At 43.4% G+C, this 21478-nt stretch overlaps 2 protein-coding genes across 11 annotated transcripts in view; both read left to right on the top strand.

Moving 5' to 3' along the window:
* The window catches only part of LOC141084487 (uncharacterized), a 47676-nt gene extending 27053 nt beyond the window's left edge, over positions 1–20623 (top strand). Inside the window, exon 2 of the mRNA XM_073569194.1 lies at positions 227–20623. Coding sequence (XP_073425295.1) covers positions 18299–19537 — 1239 coding nt within the window. The 5' untranslated portion in view covers positions 227–18298 and the 3' untranslated portion in view covers positions 19538–20623. The remainder of the gene's footprint in view (positions 1–226) is intronic.
* The window catches only part of DLG2 (discs large MAGUK scaffold protein 2), a 1750933-nt gene that overhangs the window by 1486811 nt on the left and 242644 nt on the right, over positions 1–21478 (top strand). The window lies entirely within an intron of this gene.

The following is a 21478-nucleotide window of genomic DNA, read 5'->3' as shown; positions in this document are numbered from 1 at the left end:
ATTCTTGTGCATAGGGAGCAGTATTATAGTAGTTATATTCTCGTACATAGGGGCAGTATTATAGTAGTTATATTCTTGTGCATAGGGAGCAGTATTATAGTAGTTATATTCTTGTACATAGGGGCAGTATTATAGTAGTTATATTCTTGTACATAGGGGCAGTATTATAGTGGTTATATTCTTGTACATAGAGGCAGTATTATAGTAGTTATATTCTTGTACATAGGGGGCAGTATTATAGTATTTACATTCTTGTACATAGGGGCAGTATTATAGTAGTTATATTCTTGTACATAGGGGCAGTATTATAGTAGTTATATTCTTGTACATAGTGGCAGTATTATAGTAGTTATATTCTTGTACATAGTGGCAGTATTATAGTAGTTATATTCTTGTGCATAGAGAGCAGTATTATAGTAGTTATATTCTCGTACATAGGGGCAGTATTATAGTAGTTATATTCTTGTACATAGGAGCAGTATTATAGTAGTTATATTCTTGTATATAGGAGCAATATTATAGTAGTTATATTCTTGTACATAGGGGCAGTATTATAGTCGTTATATTCTTGTACATAGGGGGCAGTATTATAGTAGTTATATTCTTGTACATAGGGGCAGTATTGTAGTAGTTATATTCTTGTACATAGTGGCGGTATTATAGTAGTTATATTCTTGTACATAGTGGCAGTATTATAGTAGTTATATTCTTGTGCATAGGGAGCAGTATTATAGTAGTTATATTCTCGTACATAGGGGCAGTATTATAGTAGTTATATTCTTGTACATAGGGGCAGTATTATAGTAGTTATATTCTTGTATATAGGAGCAATATTATAGTAGTTATATTTTTGTACATAGTGGCAGTATTATAGTAGTTATATTCTTGTACATAGGGGCAGTATTATAGTCGTTATATTCTTGTACATAGGGGGCAGTATTATAGTAGTTATATTCTTGTACATAGGGGCAGTATTGTAGTAGTTATATTCTTGTACATAGTGGCAGTATTATAGTAGTTATATTCTTGTACATAGGGGCAGTATTGTAGTAGTTATATTCTTGTATATAGGAGCAATATTATAGTAGTTATATTCTTGTACATAGTGGCAGTATTATAGTAGTTATATTCTTGTTCGTAGGGAGCAGTATTATAGTAGTTATATCCCTGTACATAGGGGCAGTATTATAGTAGTTATATTCTTGTACATAGTGGCAGTATTATAGTAGTTATATTCTTGTACATAGGGGCAGTATTGTAGTAGTTATATTCTAGTATATAGGAGCAATATTATAGTAGTTATATTCTTGTACATAGTGGCAGTATTATAGTAGTTATATTCTTGTTCGTAGAGAGCAGTATTATAGTAGTTATATCCCTGTACATAGGGGCAGTATTATAGTAGTTATATTCTTGTACATAGGGGCAGTATTGTAGTAGTTATATTCTTGTACATAGGAGCAGTATTATAGTAGTTATATTCTTGTACATAGTAGCAGTATTATAGTAGTTATATTCTTGTATGTAGGGAGCAGTATTATAGTATTTATATCCCTGTACATAGGGGCAGTATTGTAGTAGTTGTATTCTTGTACATAGGAGCAGTATTATAGTAGTTATATTCTTGTACATAGTAGCAGTATTATAGTAGTTATATTCTTGTACATAATAGCAGTATTATAGTAGTTATATTGTTGTACATACATAGTGGCAGTATTATAGTAGTTATATTCTTGTACATAGTGGCAGTATTATAGTAGTTATATTCTTGTACATAGTGGCAGTATTATAGTTGTTATATTCTTGTACATAGTGGCAGTATTATAGTAGTTATATTCTTGTGCATAGGGAGCAGTATTATAGTAGTTATATTCTTGTACATAGGGGCAGTATTATAGTAGTTATATTCTTGTACATAGGGGCAGTATTATAGTGGTTATATTCTTGTACATAGAGGCAGTATTATAGTAGTTATATTCTTGTACATAGGGGGCAGTATTATAGTATTTACATTCTTGTACATAGGGGCAGTATTATAGTAGTTATATTCTTGTACATAGGGGCAGTATTATAGTAGTTATATTCTTGTACATAGTGGCAGTATTATAGTAGTTATATTCTTGTACATAGTGGCAGTATTATAGTAGTTATATTCTTGTGCATAGAGAGCAGTATTATAGTAGTTATATTCTCGTACATAGGGGCAGTATTATAGTAGTTATATTCTTGTACATAGGAGCAGTATTATAGTAGTTATATTCTTGTATATAGGAGCAATATTATAGTAGTTATATTCTTGTACATAGGGGCAGTATTATAGTCGTTATATTCTTGTACATAGGGGGCAGTATTATAGTAGTTATATTCTTGTACATAGGGGCAGTATTGTAGTAGTTATATTCTTGTACATAGTGGCAGTATTATAGTAGTTATATTCTTGTACATAGTGGCAGTATTATAGTAGTTATATTCTTGTGCATAGGGAGCAGTATTATAGTAGTTATATTCTCGTACATAGGGGCAGTATTATAGTAGTTATATTCTTGTACATAGGGGCAGTATTATAGTAGTTATATTCTTGTATATAGGAGCAATATTATAGTAGTTATATTCTTGTACATAGTGGCAGTATTATAGTAGTTATATTCTTGTACATAGGGGCAGTATTATAGTCGTTATATTCTTGTACATAGGGGGCAGTATTATAGTAGTTATATTCTTGTACATAGGGGCAGTATTGTAGTAGTTATATTCTTGTACATAGTGGCAGTATTATAGTAGTTATATTCTTGTACATAGGGGCAGTATTGTAGTAGTTATATTCTTGTATATAGGAGCAATATTATAGTAGTTATATTCTTGTACATAGTGGCAGTATTATAGTAGTTATATTCTTGTTCGTAGGGAGCAGTATTATAGTAGTTATATCCCTGTACATAGGGGCAGTATTATAGTAGTTATATTCTTGTACATAGTGGCAGTATTATAGTAGTTATATTCTTGTACATAGGGGCAGTATTGTAGTAGTTATATTCTAGTATATAGGAGCAATATTATAGTAGTTATATTCTTGTACATAGTGGCAGTATTATAGTAGTTATATTCTTGTTCGTAGAGAGCAGTATTATAGTAGTTATATCCCTGTACATAGGGGCAGTATTATAGTAGTTATATTCTTGTACATAGGGGCAATATTGTAGTAGTTATATTCTTGTACATAGGAGCAGTATTATAGTAGTTATATTCTTGTACATAGTAGCAGTATTATAGTAGTTATATTCTTGTATGTAGGGAGCAGTATTATAGTATTTATATCCCTGTACATAGGGGCAGTATTGTAGTAGTTGTATTCTTGTACATAGGAGCAGTATTATAGTAGTTATATTCTTGTACATAGTAGCAGTATTATAGTAGTTATATTCTTGTACATAATAGCAGTATTATAGTAGTTATATTGTTGTACATACATAGTGGCAGTATTATAGTAGTTATATTCTTGTACATAGTGGCAGTATTATAGTAGTTATATTCTTGTACATAGGGGCAGTATTATAGTAGTTATATTCTTGTACATAGGGGCAGTATTATAGTAGTTATATTCTTGTGCATAGGGAGCAGTATTATAGTAGTTATATTCTTGTACATAGGGGCAGTATTATAGTAGTTATATTCTTGTACATAGGGGCAGTATTATAGTGGTTATATTCTTGTACATAGAGGCAGTATTATAGTAGTTATATTCTTGTACATAGGGGGCAGTATTATAGTATTTACATTCTTGTACATAGGGGCAGTATTATAGTAGTTATATTCTTGTACATAGGGGCAGTATTATAGTAGTTATATTCTTGTACATAGTGGCAGTATTATAGTAGTTATATTCTTGTACATAGTGGCAGTATTATAGTAGTTATATTCTTGTGCATAGAGAGCAGTATTATAGTAGTTATATTCTCGTACATAGGGGCAGTATTATAGTAGTTATATTCTTGTACATAGGAGCAGTATTATAGTAGTTATATTCTTGTATATAGGAGCAATATTATAGTAGTTATATTCTTGTACATAGGGGCAGTATTATAGTCGTTATATTCTTGTACATAGGGGGCAGTATTATAGTAGTTATATTCTTGTACATAGGGGCAGTATTGTAGTAGTTATATTCTTGTACATAGTGGCAGTATTATAGTAGTTATATTCTTGTACATAGTGGCAGTATTATAGTAGTTATATTCTTGTGCATAGGGAGCAGTATTATAGTAGTTATATTCTCGTACATAGGGGCAGTATTATAGTAGTTATATTCTTGTACATAGGGGCAGTATTATAGTAGTTATATTCTTGTATATAGGAGCAATATTATAGTAGTTATATTCTTGTACATAGTGGCAGTATTATAGTAGTTATATTCTTGTACATAGGGGCAGTATTATAGTCGTTATATTCTTGTACATAGGGGGCAGTATTATAGTAGTTATATTCTTGTACATAGGGGCAGTATTGTAGTAGTTATATTCTTGTACATAGTGGCAGTATTATAGTAGTTATATTCTTGTACATAGGGGCAGTATTGTAGTAGTTATATTCTTGTATATAGGAGCAATATTATAGTAGTTATATTCTTGTACATAGTGGCAGTATTATAGTAGTTATATTCTTGTTCGTAGGGAGCAGTATTATAGTAGTTATATCCCTGTACATAGGGGCAGTATTATAGTAGTTATATTCTTGTACATAGTGGCAGTATTATAGTAGTTATATTCTTGTACATAGGGGCAGTATTGTAGTAGTTATATTCTTGTATATAGGAGCAATATTATAGTAGTTATATTCTTGTACATAGTGGCAGTATTATAGTAGTTATATTCTTGTTCGTAGAGAGCAGTATTATAGTAGTTATATCCCTGTACATAGGGGCAGTATTATAGTAGTTATATTCTTGTACATAGGGGCAGTATTGTAGTAGTTATATTCTTGTACATAGGAGCAGTATTATTAGTAGTTATATTCTTGTACATAGTAGCAGTATTATAGTAGTTATATTCTTGTATGTAGGGAGCAGTATTATAGTATTTATATCCCTGTACATAGGGGCAGTATTGTAGTAGTTGTATTCTTGTACATAGGAGCAGTATTATAGTAGTTATATTCTTGTACATAGTAGCAGTATTATAGTAGTTATATTCTTGTACATAATAGCAGTATTATAGTAGTTATATTGTTGTACATAGTGGCAGTATTATAGTAGTTATATTCTTGTACATAGTGGCAGTATTATAGTAGTTATATTCTTGTACATAGTGGCAGTATTATAGTTGTTATATTCTTGTACATAGTGGCAGTATTATAGTAGTTATATTCTTGTGCATAGGGAGCAGTATTATAGTAGTTATATTCTTGTACATAGGGGCAGTATTATAGTAGTTATATTCTTGTACATAGGGGCAGTATTATAGTGGTTATATTCTTGTACATAGAGGCAGTATTATAGTAGTTATATTCTTGTACATAGGGGGCAGTATTATAGTATTTACATTCTTGTACATAGGGGCAGTATTATAGTAGTTATATTCTTGTGCATAGGGGCAGTATTATAGTAGTTATATTCTTGTACATAGGGGGCAGTATTATAGTAGTTATATTCTTGTACATAGGGGCAGTATTATAGTAGTTATATTCTTGTACATAGGAGCAGTATTATAGTAGTTATATTCTTGTACATAGGTGCAGTAGTATAGTAGTTATATTCTTGTACATAGGGGCAGTATTATAGTAGTTATATTCTTGTATATAGGAGCAGTATTATAGTAGTTATATCCCTGTACATAGGGGCAGTATTGTAGTAGTTGTATTCTTGTGCACAGGTACTACATCCTTTACAGTCACAGTTGATGTGCTGAGTCTTTATCTTCCTGGGAGGACTTCAGCCTGTAGTTTGTGACATGGCAGCCTGTGATTTATCACCACATACTAATTAATGGGGTTATGAAACAAACAGAACCTTGGCATTCTCCTCACATGGGCATGCTGCCAGACTGTTGGTGATGAATGGCCTTCATGTCCACACTGGACAGCTTCTCCAAACAGCAGAAACTACAAGCTCTCAACTTTGTTTGTTTTGGATTTTCTACTTTAACTCCTCAATGACCAGAAACATTTTGCAGTCTTCCAGTCCCACCATGACCACCATCTATAACTGGTAACACTGAATGGTCAGAACAGGACAACTAGGCAGCTAAACATTTTGGCCGCAAAGCTAAATCTGTCACATGCCTCTTTGTACTATAATGTCTCAATGAGTGGAAGAGATGCCTCCTTCACCATGGGCCGGGTACAAATTCTATGTCTGCATACCCTAAAGCTACAAGCCGGTAGCCAGCTAATCGTACTTGGAGCATTTTAAAGTTTGTGGGCAACAAAGAAACATCTCCTTTCATATGGGTCCAAGGGATATTTTGAGTCCTCCTAGGATTCAGTGTTCATATGCAACTGTAATCCATGCAACCACTATAATTATGCCCCTGCATAGGTGAACCCACATTTACGGTACTTTGGAAGCTATGGATTCAGAGGGAGAATATATTTGAGAAACTTTTTAGTTTTCTAGGCTTGTCCTCGGTAAAGACACGCCAATGGAGACTCTCCAGTATGAGGCCATTTATTTTCTTTGTTCATAAATATCAGATCATGTTTTCACGAAGTGACTCGCCCTGTGCGACACGTCCCAGCAATCGGTCGGTCACTAAACACGGAAAAAACAAGAGAACACCGGGGACACAATTACAACGGTGGGCCCTGCGATAGGGAACGGGGAAATGGACACCTCCTGCACTCTCCTGAGGCTGTGCCCTGGACTAACCTGACCTCCCTATACGGGCTTCTTCCAGACCGTCGCCGAACAGGATACCTTAGCCCTCACTTGCCCTGCACCTATGCCTCAGTAGGGAATTGGCAAGTGAGGACACTGGTCCCACCGCTGCACTGGTACAACACCAAGGGAAAATATAACAGACAAGGTAAGACAAACAACACCAGATCACGGCATTCAGCTGAAGCACCACTGCACCAGAAAGCTCCTTTCTTCAGCACGGTTGGTTTCCAAAAGGACCTGTATAACCAACAGTCAGCTGATGCACCAGGTGACCTTTTAAAGGAGTGAGGGAGTGGTCACAACCTGCATCAGCAAACTGACCAGCCATGTAATTACACCAGCGGCCACAGGGGGGACCCCCAATGGCCTGAAAGGAAAAAAGTTTTAATGTGAGAATCCAGGTCTGACACAGATCCAAAAATGGATCGTGACACGTTTCAACCTTGGAATGGGGTCTTCCTCAGACATGATGGATATTACCTATCTATATAAATATTGTTCTGAGTATATGAAGCTTTGGGGATCAGATCTTCCTATAGATATTCCCTTCCTTTCCCTTCTTCTTGGCTTATGATATCTCAAGCTGAATGGCACAAGATGACTAGGTCTAAAAACAAATGTATCACTCTGTCAGACATTGGTTATGCCATATGAATAGGAAAGTTTTGAATTTGAGAAATTGGAAATTTACCTTTCAGAAAGTAATGGGTTTTTTTTCTTTGTATGGGGAAACAGGGGTTGTCTGATTTTGTTTCCCCCATTTTGATATCAGTTGTGAATAGCTGAAAAGTTTGTCTTTCTTTGTTTGGAGGACCCAGCATGTCTAATAATGAGAGCTGTGCACTACCTTATTTCTCCTGCGGTTGTGCTGTGGTGGAATTGAACATGAGGTTGTCTGGTTTTGGTTCCCCCATTTTGATGTCAGTAGAGAATAGCTACAGAGTGGGTCTCTCTTTGGAGCACCAAGCATATCTAATTAATGAGAACTGTGTAATACCTTATTTCTCCTGCGGTTGTGCTGTGGCGGAATCGAACACTTGCTGCTTTTTGCTCCAGCTGATTGCAGCAGGACACTTTGTGATTAGCTGTAAAAAAATAATAATAATAATGAAAAAATATGTAGAAATTCAGAGAAAAATGTAGATTTCACTAAAATTTCAGAAAATAATTAGAACAGACGAGAAATGACCCTGCAGGAACCTCAAAGGACTTTTAACTATCGTGCCTATCACAAATGTTCCTGCCTTTTCCAGACGTGATATCATTCTGCAAATGTTTGCAAAGGTCAGTGAGCTAATAGTGTGCACATTATTTCTAGGAGAGAAGCTGCTCTGCAGGATCTTACAAATATCTGTGTCTCCTTCTTGGAGGGTAGCTTTGACCTTCAGATGACCTTGCTACCATTGTCCTAGAAGTAATGGAAATTAAACATTCACAAATAGGACAGAAATTATGGAAATGTCTAAGCACATTTTATTTCTTTAAACATAGCAATCTTCTGAAAGCTCGCGGCAATTGCTCGCAGGCTGGAAGGAAAGATATGTATTCAAAAGGCCAAAGGCAATAAAGCCTCCAGCGACAGTGCTTTCTCCAGACCCAGAAAACCATTATTGATGTTTGTGTTTTTGCTATCAAATAAAAATGAAATTAACCCATGAAACATTATCCCAGCGCTGTGCAGTTGTGTGCAAGCTGTTGCTCTCTGCTATCAGCTAATTAGTTGGGAAAATGCCGTCGGTGATGCCCTCCAACAAAAAAATGATCATTACTATTTTTAACAAAACTGCTTTTTTTAACCACCCAAACCTCTTACATGCATATTTGCAGCGGCAGATCTACCAACGTTTGCTCCAGGATCTTCCCTTGGTGCAAAATGATGACATTTGCTTACCATAAGTTGTCTCCAGGGAAGGCGGGGTTAAAGGGAACCAGTCACTTAATTCATGAAGATGTTTGGGCAGCATGAATCAACTGACAGTTTCCCTTTAAGAGGGAGAAGTATAAATCAGTATGCAGTGAGCTCCACCTAGTGGTGGCTGCCAGGAAACAGAATGCAAAGGGGTCGTGGGCTACAAGTCTGCAGTCACTCTGTATGTGACTGCAGACTTGTGAATACTCACATTTCGCTCACTTTGAGGATTCTCCGGTGTCGGGCGCCGGGATCGGTCGGTCATGTGACCTCCAAGTATGCAATGTGCACACTTCTGACCACATTCTGATTAGACCTTGTCTGGCCTTGCTTAATTCACTTGCATGAAGTGAAGCTGCGCCCATATCGTCGACATGTTCACCGCATGCATGCAAATTACGTACAAGTGTTCACGCTCTTAGCGCTGGCACGGAAGAATCTTCACACTCAGTGTACGCGATGTGAGTATTCACAAGTCTACAGTCACGTGGAGTGACTGCAGACTTGTAGCCTAAGGCTGGATAAATAGGAAAAAAGATAGAAATCTTTAAATGCACAGACACTTCTATACCTACAAACACACTTGTTTGCATCAATAATTATCTGCTGTACAATACACTGCTCCTTTGTGATGCACTGGCTTGTTTTAGATGACCCCCGCATAGGAAAAAGGATTGCAGAAGAAAACATGTAAGGCGATGTGATGAGCAGAAAAGAAGGTGGGAAAAGGGGATGGATTGCAAAGGAAACCAGAGTAGACAAAAGGGAACTTTGCAATAGATTAAATAATGTGGGAAAAATTGTAAGAACATTCTTACAGACTGATAGTTCTGCATTTGTTTTCTTCACTTGCTCACAACATTTCCTATTTAATCTCTTTAGCTCTCCTGGTCTGTCGTGCTGCAGGGCCGCTGTGTCCCCTGATTGTACCTGGTAACTCTGGGTTGAGCATGCTGTCCAAACCGCTTATCTACACATGTGCTCTCCTAGCTGTGCCAGAAGCAATGCGCTGGTAGATTTTTGCTGGGATCACTAGCGCCTGCAAACCCAAGAGCACAGATCCCCTGGCGCGTCATGCGACCCTAGCCACACACTGAATCACTTCCTGCACGTCGGCTACTTTTAAAATCTTTGGGTCTTCAGTGGCATCAGGAAGCCATAAGCGACATTGTAGGCAATTCCAATACATGAAAATACAGTCTGTGTTCAGATGAACAGACACAACAGAAGGTAGGAACATGTATGGGGCACTATAAAAGCTTACACTTGGCAGCGTCAGCTCATACAGATGACAAGACATTAAATAAGAGGAGAAGTGGGAACATCGCAGAAGACAAAACCCTAAGCAAGAGAGAAAAGGGGTAACATTGTAGAAAAAAAATATACAAGGGGGGACAAGGGGAACCACTTGTTGACATGGGATGAAAGTTGAAACATGTAAAAAAGGGCAAAGCGTGAGACAAAACATAAAAAGGGGCAACATTGCAAAACAAAAGATGGTAGACAGGTGTTAGTAGTGCAGAAAATGAAATATTGAACAAGGGGTAAAAAAGCACAATGGACTAGAGGAGAAATGTGGGAACACTGCAGAAGGGGAGATACACAAGACAATGGGAAAAAGAGAGGCACTGCTAAAAAAGAACACTGGGAGAAGGGGAAACATTTCAGAATAGGAGAAAACACAGAACAACGGGAAAAAAAGAGGCACTGCAAAAAAAAAAACACCGGAAAAATGAGAAACGGTGCAGAAAAGGGTAAATGGGGTATAACTAGGACAACAGGAAAAGGAGAGGCACTGCAAAATAACTCTGGGAAAAAAGGGAAACTTCAGAAAAGGGGAGATGGGGTACATGCAGGTCAATGGGGAAAAGAGAGAGGCACTGCAAAAAAACACGGGAGAAAAAGGGAAACTACGGAAAATGGGAAAAAGAAGGGAACCACAATGGAAAAAAGAGAGACACTGCCTCAAAAACAGTGGGAGAAGGGGAAACGGTTATACACAAGACAATGGGAAAAAGAGAGGCGCTGCAAAAATAAAACATTGGGAAAAGGGGGAACACACCAGAAAAAGGAAATATCTAAGGACAACAATAAAAGGAGAGGCACTACAAAAATAGGACCGGGAAAAAGGGAGGAATATTTAGAATTGAGAGTCCTCAGTGGTTGATACCTTTTAATGGCTAACTGAAAAGATGGTAACAAATTGCAAGCTTTCCGGACTACGCAGGGAATCACTTCAAAAATTACATAAAAGACAAGGGGGCAAATGGGAAACATTGTTCTGTGCTCTCTGCTGCACTGAGACGAGGCCTCGGGGGAGACATTATGCAGCAAACTAAGATCATTCCCGGCACAATGTTGTCAGGACATCTGATTGTGGTAAAACTCCCTCTGGTAATGAGCATCAGAGCCCCTGAACCTTAGACGATCAGACAGATGGCAGTGAGAGCGAACGCTGCCAACTCCGCTCATTTATAAAGCGATGAAGTGTTAGGCAGCTCTTCAGCGAGGATGCGCCGCGCAGGAGATCGGCAAATTTGCAGATAGAAAACCCTTCATTATTGAAATGTGATATATTTTACTACAGCCGCACAGGAGCAGTTATCCTGTAATCATACACAAAACGTAGCATGAAGCCGTCCCCGGCGGGCCATAATCCAAGCCATTGGCAAAATATCCGACTGAATGGCGCGCAGTAGTTTCGGAAGGGAAGCTTAGGAATCACGGTTGTCACAGTACTTAACGATGAGATTATGGGAGTTGTATGATTACTTGCTGTTATAATTCTTCAAGGCAAAGGGCTTACTGATAACCCGTCATACGCTCTAGTAGAGTGCATGGAGGTCTTAAGTGACGTCCACTGCTTAGGACCCTAATCTATTAGATAGAAAGGACTCAAGCTGTCTATGTGTTACAGGGTGGGCACTCACCTGAATGTCTGCCATGTGTCACCATAACACACCGGCAATCTGAAAGTCGTTATCTTTCATCACACAACCCCTTTAAATGCCACATTGATCTCCACCAATAGGGATGGACATACGAGATAGAAGACCTCATGACAATGGGGTTGTGTGGACAGGGTCGGACTGGGGTGTCTAGGGCCCACCAAGGGAATTAATTTTAGGGGCCCACCTACAGTAATGTACAACTCAACATTTAGGCTTTGAGACCGCAGAATTACACCATGGGTTCTTTTGCCGTATATCCCACGCCAAATCTGCATCATTTCAGCATCCTAATTCTACTAAAAGCTGCACCGTTGTTCATATGCTGCAGATCTTTCCGCACTACGATTCATTTAATCCTTTAGGGCCGCAGGCCTGTTTTCACCTTAATGCCCAGGCCATTTTTTGCAAATCTGACCTGTGTTACTTTGAAGTTAAAAAGTGACCCCATTTTGGAATCTACACCCCCAAGGATTGACGTAGGGGGGTATAGTGATCACTTTGTCCCAACAAGAGTTCCATGGTAGATGCTACACAGCCCAGCCAATCAAAGCGTTCGTATCTGCAGGGGGGGCTAAAATTCGCCCGGACCAGCCAGGCAGCGTTGCTGCCTGCCGGTCTTAGCGGCGAAAGCCTCCCGGTACCCGTGCGATTAGTTGCCCCAATAGGCAGCACAGGTCCCCAATAGGCAGCATTGGTCCCTATAGGCAGCACAGGTTCCCAATAGGCAGCACAACTCCCCAATAGGCAGCACAGGTCCCCAAAAGGCAGCACAGGTCCCCAATAGGTAGCACACGTCCCCAATAGGCAGCATAGGTCCCCAATAGGCAGCATTGGTCCCTATAGGCAGCACAGGTTCCCAATAGGCAGCACAACTCCCCAATAGGCAGCACAGGTCCCCAAAAGGCAGCACAGGTCCCCAATAGGTAGCACACATCCCCAATAGGCAGCACAGGTCCCCAATAGGCAGCACAGGTCCCCAATAGGCAGCATTGGTCCCAAATAGGGAGCAAAGGTCCCGAATAGGCAGCACAGGTCCCCAATAGGCAGCACAGGTCCCCAATAGGCAGCATTGTTCCCCAATAGGCAGCATTGGTCCCAAATAGGGAGCACAGGTCCCCAATAGGCAGCACAGGTCCCAATAGGCAGCACAGGTCCCCAATAGGTAGCATTGTACCCAATAGGCAGCACAGGTCCCCAATAGGCAGCACAGGTCCCAATAGGCAGCACAGGTCCCCAATAGGCAGCATTGTTCCCTATAGGCAGCATTGGTCCCCAATAGGCAGCACAGGTCCCCAATAGACAGCACAGGTCCCTATAGGCAGCACAGGTCCCCAATAGGCAGTACAGGGCCCCATTAGGCAGCACAGGTCCCCAACAGACAGCACAGGTCCCTATAGGCAGCACAGGTCCCTATAGGCATCACAGGTCCCCAATAGGCAGCACAGGTCCCCAATAGGCAGGCACAGGTCCCTAGTAGGCAGCACAGGTCCCTAATAGGCAGCACAGGTCCCTAATAGGCAGGCACAGGTCCCTAGTAGGCAGCACAGGTCCCCAATACGCAGCACATACAGACAGTAACTCACTGACCCGGCGTTGGCCTGTGTACCAGATACACAGGCGACAGGCTGCGACGCGTCTGACTCTGAAGAAGAAGAAGACTGTCACTGTAATCCCGCGGCCGCGGTTGAGGCCTCCTGGATGGCCAGGCCCCGCACCGCCCGTCCTGCTCCTCCGGCCTCCGGGTGTGCGCAAATCACCGGTCCGTCACGCTGCCTGGGCTCAGCTCACATTGACTTGACAAGTCTGGGCAGTGGCTGTGACTCCTCCAGCGAGCTCCAGTTACCCGCCAATGCCGCACTGCGCGCAGGAATCAGTGCGCGGGGCGGGGGCCTCCGGGGTGTGCTGTGCTCTGTCCAGTAGTCAGAGACAGAACAGAGAACGACCCGACGTATCAATGCGCGGTATCCGGCGCGGCGGGCGGGACTAGGAAGCAGAGCAAGAGTCCTCCTCTGCTCCTGCTCCTTGCCGGCTGCACTGCAGGAACATCAAAGTACCGGATCGCGGCTGTGAATCTCCCCGGTTCGGGGAACTGGCTGCTTTTTTAACAACCGGTTCCACCAAACCGGGGAGAACCCGCTGAATCCCACCCCGCCCTGGGTACGAGCGACCAGTGAGTGACAGTGACATTCGGGGGCGGGGGGCGGGGCCCACCCAGGGATCCAACGGTACCTCGTTGGGCCAGTCCGAGCCTGTGTGTGGGTTACCAGCGCCCAGGCCAAGGCCCATGTTTGTGCACCTTCACCTGTGAAACTTTACCGCTTCCGAATTTCCTTACACCAGTCCAGTACTGAACCCCTCATCTCCCATTTTTTATTTATTTATTTTTTTTATTTCTTACATTTTTGGATTTTTCACTGACAGTTTTATTCCCCAAGACCTCTACTTAAGTTCAACCCTAATCCTAGCCCTAACACAGTCTCAAAGAGTAACACTAGCCCTAACCCTAGCTCTATACCTAACCCTAGTCTTTACTTTTTCCTCAACCCAATCTCTAGTTCTAAGATTAACCCTAAGCTGAACCCAAATTTGTTGTGAATTCTCTTGATCAGACTTCTGAGTCGGGGCTCGCTCTGGTGGTTATTGCAGGCAGTGGAGCTGGCCGGGTTGATAGAAGTCTGCCTCCTGATGATGACTATTGGAAATCAGGGGTTACTGATTGGGAGGATATAAGTGAGCAGGCTTCCCTCAGCTGTTGCTGGTGATTAGTTCCTTCCTGTGCATTCTGAGGTCTGCTGTCTCCAGCCCGATCCTGCATTTTTAAGTTAAGTTGTTCATGTGCTAATCCTTGCATCTGATCTGGTTTTGCCTCTTTCTGCTTTGCTGTGAGGGTTCAGCGTGCTCCCTGCTGGGGCTGTGCTGGACCCAGCTCCATATGTTACAGCTTGTGTCAGTTTGTTCAGTTCCCTGTTATGTTAGTCTCTTTTGCTTTGCTGCCAGTTCACACCAGAATGTTGATATAGTGGGGGAGAGGTAGTGAGACCTCAGTGTTTTTTGTACATCAGACGTGTTGGATTTTTTTAGGGTTTTTGCGTGATTGCAGACAGTGTCTTTCCTTTCCTATCCTATCTAGACAGTTTCATTATTTGCTCAGTCTATTTTCTGTTTGTGTTTGTTACTTATCTTGTCTCACCGACAATATATGTTTGGGGGCTGTCTATTTCTTTGGGGTTCTACTCCGGGGCAGTTTATATTTCACCTTTCTTGCTTTAGGCTTAGTTAGTTCTCCGGCTGTGCCAAGGCGTCTAGGGCATCATAAGTACGTCCCACGGCTACTGCTAGTTGTGTTGTTAGGATTAGGGGTCTGCAAACCACTAAGTTACCAACCTTTCTGGTTATCTGGTGGCCTAGCCTGTTCCTGCCATCCTCCTCGGTGACCTGTTCATAACACAAATCCTAACAAAATCCCAAAGAGTAACACTAGCCCTAACCCTAGCTCTAAACCAAACCATAGCCTTTACCTATTCTTTAACGCAATCTCTAGCCCTAAGACTAACCCTAAGCTGAACCCTAGGCCTAAGCCAATCCCAAAGACTATCAATAGCCCTAACCCTAGCTCTAAACATAAGCTGAACCCTACTCCTAACACAATCCCAAATAGTAACACTAGCCCTAACCCTAGCTCTAAACCGAAGCCTAGTCTTTACCTATTCCATAACCCAATTTCTAGTCCTAAGAATAACCCTAAGCTGAACCCTAGTCCTAACACAATCCCAAAGAGTATCACTAGCCCTAACCCTAACTCTTAACATAACCCTAGCCTTTACCTATTCTTTAACACAATCTCTATCCCTAAGACTAACCCTAAGCTGAACCCTAGTCCTAAGCCAATCTCTAACAATAATAAGACAAAACCTAGCCGTAACCCTAGCCCTAAGTCTAACCCCAATAATAAGTCTAACCCTAAATTAATCACTATCCCTAGGTAGGTTAGAAAAATTGTAAAAATGATAAAAGCAGCTCATAGAAATTATTGAAAACCGTATCGGACCCATGTGCACTTGGTTCAATATTGTCTAAACTCATTTTATGCTAATGCTTCGGTAAACTCCATTGCTGCTTAGGCAGAGCACAGCGGCAGAGATGAGTTTGTCATTGGCTGCTGCGCTCTGCATAGGCAGCGACTGAGATGATACAGGTTCCCCCTCATTAAACCTAACTTTTTCAATTCTGTCACTGTCAATGCAGAGCACAGCAGCCGATGAAACACTCATCTCACCTCCTGTGCATAAGAAGCACCAGGCAAGCAATAAGGCGCTGCTTGCAGGCACTGATCACTTAATAGCACCCCCTTGTCCTTCCCTCGCTGTGCAACTGCCTCTTGTGTCCCTTGTACCGGTTCACCATACCACCCAAGAATTTAACCAACCCTTTACACCCCCTGTTGTATAAAAGAATGAAAGATCAGAGCACCACTGCTCCATAGACTGTGCCTCCATTCAAATGCATGGGGTTAGGCTGCAATACTCCATACAACCCATGGAGGAGAGTGGCGCTACCTCCTGACTAGACTAGACTTTATTTACAAATCATATACGATACTTTTAAGGTGGCTGCACAAACATTAGATGTGTCTTGACAGGCAAAAGGTTACAGCATAAAATAAAAAATTCAGTACTTACCTCCCAGACCGGCATTGTTCCTCCAATCTCAGCGCTGTGTTCACCATTGATCACCTGACATCAACAATGATCGGCTAATCGCTTCACTATTCAGTGAAAAGAATTAGCTAAAAGAAACAGCACTTGAAAGGCTTGGACTGGCCCGCCGGAGAACAGGAGAATCCTCCGGTGGGCCCTTGTGTAGGAGCAGATCACCACCCTCTTATATGAGCAGTACTTGGCACAATACATTTGAATCACTATGTACAGACATATGAGACATCTTATTCATTTATCAATCAACCCAATTTAGTACTATAGAATTTGATTGAAGATAATGTCACATTTGCATGTAGCTGAAAAGGTGGAGTCTGTGCTTTACTCATTCTCTCACAATTAGGGATGATCGGATCGATCCTCGGAGAATCAAGTTTGATGTGAAGTTCCTGAAATTTGGTGTTTGACGCAATTTTGAACATTCTGAGATTCGATACGCTGTTCGCAAATAGAAAAGTTCTCAGGTACAATTTCCCACAACACTGAGGCATCAGAGCGAGGGGTAATGTCTTTTTATGTAGCTGTGTGAGCTTACCCATAATGCCCTGCAGCTATGACATATAGCAGATTATCAGACCTTGTACAGTGGTGGTCAGTACCTGCGACATTACAGATCGGCAGGTTCCAGTGGAGCACAGTTTGTAAGGCAGTCATTTTCCATCTACAGAGTCACTGGGAAAGACTCTCTTTTGTAGAGTGTAAGCTCTTATTGTCAGTGGGGTCCTCTCTCATGTAGAGTGTAAGCTCTTATTGCCAGTGGGGTCCTCTCTCTCTCCTGTAGAGTGTAAGCTCTTATGGTCAGTGGGGTCCTCTCTCTCTCCTGTAGAGTGTAAGCTCTTATGGTCAGTGGGGTCCTCTCTCTCTCCTGTAGAGTGTAAGCTCTTATGGTCAGTGGGGTCCTCTCTCTCCTGTAGAGTGTAAGTGTTATGCCGCGCTCACCAGGAGGCGGGGCTAACAGTATAATCAGGCCATGGACTCCGCTGGTACTGCGGCTTCCGTCCAAAAGGAGCTGACGTTCCTCCGGGAAAACCAGATTAGGATTATGGCATTTCTCAAGTCCATGGAGTCCGGTTTATCTGCCTTTCAGTCCTCTGAGCCTGGGAATGCTGCCCAGTTGGCTAGTCTCCAGCAGGAACTTGCGCAGCAACGTGACTCCCAGGCTCAGATTCTCAACTATATAGCGTCGGTAGATAATCGGCTCCTTTCCATACAATCTGCCCAGGCCATGCTTCCACACTCACTTCCGCGCCTATGCAAGCCACCCCGGTATAGTGGTGACCCTGTGTTGTGTCGCAGATTCTTGAACCAGTGTCGTTTGCATTTTGAGTTATTGCCGCAGCATTACCCCACCGATCGTGCTAAAATAGCATTTATTGTTTCTCACTTAGAGGGTAAGGCGCTTGCGTGGGTGAATCCCCTTTGGGAGCATAATGACCCGCTCGTCGCTCAGCTTTCCATCTTTTTGGACACTTTCCGTAAGGTGTTCGACGAGCCGGGTCGCCTTGCTTCCACCACCGAGTCCCTCTTTAATCTTCGTCAAGGTTCTCCATCGGTTGGACAATACCCTATATGTTTTTGCACTTTGTCCTCTGAGCTAGGTTGGAATAATGATGCCCTCGTAGGGGCCTTTTGGCGTGGTCTGTCCGGTCGGATCAAAGACGAACTGGCGGGCCGAGATACCCCTACCAATTTATAGGATCTTATCTCTCTCGCGACACGCATTGATTTGCGCTTCCAGGAGCGCACCCGCGAGTCAGCCAGAGAGAGAGGATCCTCTCGCCTCTCTTCGTCCACTCGCAGTTTTTCTCATCCGTTACCCGAGTTATCTGCGGCAGATCCGGTACCTGAGCCTATGCAGGTGGATCGCCTCCAGATAGCTCAACGGCGTCGTGTGAAAAGGCAGGCACAAGGGCTCTGTTTCTATTGTGGGGATGCATCCCACTTTCTACGCTCATGTCCCAAGAGACCGGGGAAGTCTCTCCGCCTGGGACTGTTAAGTGAGGTCCCCCCAAGTGTATGTGATTCCTCTCTACCCCTGACCGTGCCTGTCTCCCTGAATTTTGGTTTCGAGACTTTTACTGTGAAAGCTATTGTGGACTCTGGCGCAGTGGGTAACTTTATTAGTCTCGAGGCAGTTAAGAAGTTTCGCATCCCTGTCAGATCCCTGGAGTCTCCTAGGTCAGTAGTTCCGGTCGACAATAAGCCCTTGCAGGACACCGTTAACCAGGTCACTGAGGAAGTTGAGTTGCAGATTGGCACATGTCATCGGGAGCGGATCTCCTTCTACGTATTGCCGACTTCGCCTCATACCCTTCTTCTTGGCCTTCCTTGGTTACGTATTCATGGGCCGACCCTGGACTGGCAATCTGGTGATATACTCCGTTGGGGACCATCCTGTCAAAAGAGTTGCCTGCTGTTCATTCATCCGAAGAACCCTGCTTGCTCGTCTTCGACGGTTATAGGTCCGCCGTCCACCATCCCGTCTGTGACTTGTGACATTGTCGAGAAGGAGGCTGAGAGTCAGTCTCCACATCCGTCAAGCATCCCGTCTGTGACTTGTGACATTGTCGAGAAGGAGGCTGAGAGTCAGTCTCCACATCCGTCAAGCATTCCGTCTGTGACTTGTGACTTTGTCGAGAAGGAGGCTGAGAGTCAGTCTCCACATCATTCAAGCAACCGGTCTGTGACTTGTGACATTATCAACAGGGGGGCTGAGAGTCAGTCTCCACCTCCGTCAAGTGACCGTCCCAAGGTAATTACCGTGGCTTCCATCAAGTTGACGCCCCAGCGTCCAGGGGAGACCTTTGTGTCTAAAGGTAACCGTAAAGGTGTGTTATCCTGGGGACATTCTTCTCCGGCTGCCGGTCATGTTGGTGCCAAGAGGACACTCTCCCGTTTATCCCACGATTACTGGTGGCCGTCTATTGCTCAGGACGTCAAAGACTTCGTGGCTGCTTGCCCATCGTGTGCCAAGAAGAGACTTCCCAAGCAACCATCCTCTGACAGCTTGCCTCCTAAGGATGAATTGACTTCCAATGACTGCACCACCACTTCGGCCTCCAAGCATGTCTGTGTGCCTCTGCCGGTTTGACCTGTCTCGGGGATACCTGCCTCCGACTCTCTGTCCGTGGAGTTCTCCAGGGTATGGCAGGAGACCGAATTTTCTCGTATTGAGACTCTGGATCTCATTGGTCCTCATGCAGTTAGGAAGTGTCTGGATCCCGCTCCTAGTGTCAAGGTGCTATTTTCCAGTTCTAGAGAGAGGGGGCTTAAAGGAGGGGGTACTGTTATGCCGCGCTCACCAGGAGGCGGGGCTTCGGCCCCGACGTCACTCCCTCCGGTACGGCGGTCCCTCAGGGGTCTCCGTCGGGTGCGCACGCGCAACTCTCGTCCCCGGGTCTCCTCCTCCATGCCACGTTTGCGCTTGCGCGCTCCTGTCAGTGCTGTATAGGGCTCGGTCCTCTCTATGGTATTGGAGGACCTGACCCGGAACCACTAGTGGTCATGTGCTTTCTGGCTAGGTCCTGACCCGGAACCAGTAGTAGTCATGTGCTATATCAGACGACCTCCCCCTAGGGGAGGTGCCTGATTATTGTTGTGCTTCCTGGCTGGGTCAGCTGTGTCCCAGCCTGGCTGTGCGCTGTTCTCAGGTCCTCTGCTCTGTCTGCTATTCTGTGGTGCTCCTAGCACTTGCTCTGGACCCTTGTTGCTTCATGCTCAGTTGTGCCTCCTGGCACATCCTCTCGTATCCTGTCCCTTGTTTCTTGCTCCGCCGTGCCTCCTGGCATTCACTCTATTCCTGTGTTCTGTTACTTGCTACACGCCTTATGTGCCCACATGTACCCGTCTAGCACTACCCTGTACTCAGCGCACTCCCGTGTACTCTCCTGTGTTCCCTAGTATCCTGCACCCTCCAGTCACACAGTCTCGTATCTCCTGTGAGCCGGCCGCCTGGTGCCAGCAGTCGTGGTATCGTATCCCCTGGGGCTTGCTCCTGACACTCCCTGTATAGGGGTGGTCCTCACTAGGCTAGCTTGCCCTAGGGAGGGTTGGTGCCGCGACCCAGAGGGTCCACTCCAGGAGTCGCTAACACTCTAACAGTAAGCTCTTATGGTCAGTGGGGTCCTCTCTCTCTCCTGTAGAGTGTAAGCTCTTATGGTTAGTGGGGTCCTCTCTCTCCTGTAGAGTGTAAGCTCTTATGGTCAGTGGGGTCCTCTCTCTCTCTCCTGTAGAGTGTAAGCTCTTATGGTCAGTGGGGTCCTCTCTCTCTCCTGTAGAGTGTAAGCTCTTATGGTTAGTGGGGTCCTCTCTCTCCTGTAGAGTGTAAGCTCTTATGGTCAGTGGGGTCCTCTCTCTCTCCTGTAGAGTGTAAGCTCTTATGGTCAGTGGGGTCCTCTCTCTCTCCTGTAGAGTGTAAGCTCTTATGGTCAGTGGGGTCCTCTCTCTTTCATGTAGAGTGTAAGCTCATATGGTCAGTGGGGTCCTTTCTCTCTCATGTAGAGTGTAAGCTCTTATGGTCAGCGGAGTCCTCTCTCTCTCCTGTAGAGTGTAAGCTCTTATTGTCAGTGGGGTCCTCTCTCTCTCCTGTAGAGTGTAAGCTCTTATGGTCAGTCGTGTCCTCTCTCTCCTGTAGAGTGTAAGTGTAACAACCCTGCCGGCTTCATTGCATGGCCTCCCACTTACACACCAACTTACCAACTACTCCAGGCCATGCTGTGTGTTCTGAATTCTGCCAGCTCCATGCTGTATGCCTCTTGCCTCCTGCCTGACCTCTGCATGCTTCCTGGCTGTATGCATAGGGGGGTGGCGCCAGAACTCTCTGTCTCTTATTGAGTCTGTGTGCACCTGCCTAATGTGTCCACGGCCAATTGCCAAGAGGACTCCACTACTTAAGGCAGTGTTCCCTAACTCCGGTCCTGAAGAGCCACCATCAGGTCATGTTTTCAGGATTTCCTTACTATTGCACAGGTGATAATTGCATCACCTGCACAGGCAGGAATTCCATCACCTGTGAAATACTAAAGAAATCCTG

Source organism: Dendrobates tinctorius, unplaced genomic scaffold, assembly GCF_039654945.1.
Source record: "Dendrobates tinctorius isolate UK_male_01 unplaced genomic scaffold, ASM3965494v1 ptg000023l, whole genome shotgun sequence".
Taxonomy (NCBI): Eukaryota; Metazoa; Chordata; class Amphibia; order Anura; family Dendrobatidae; genus Dendrobates; species Dendrobates tinctorius.
This window is presented reverse-complemented; position numbering and strand designations above follow the sequence as displayed.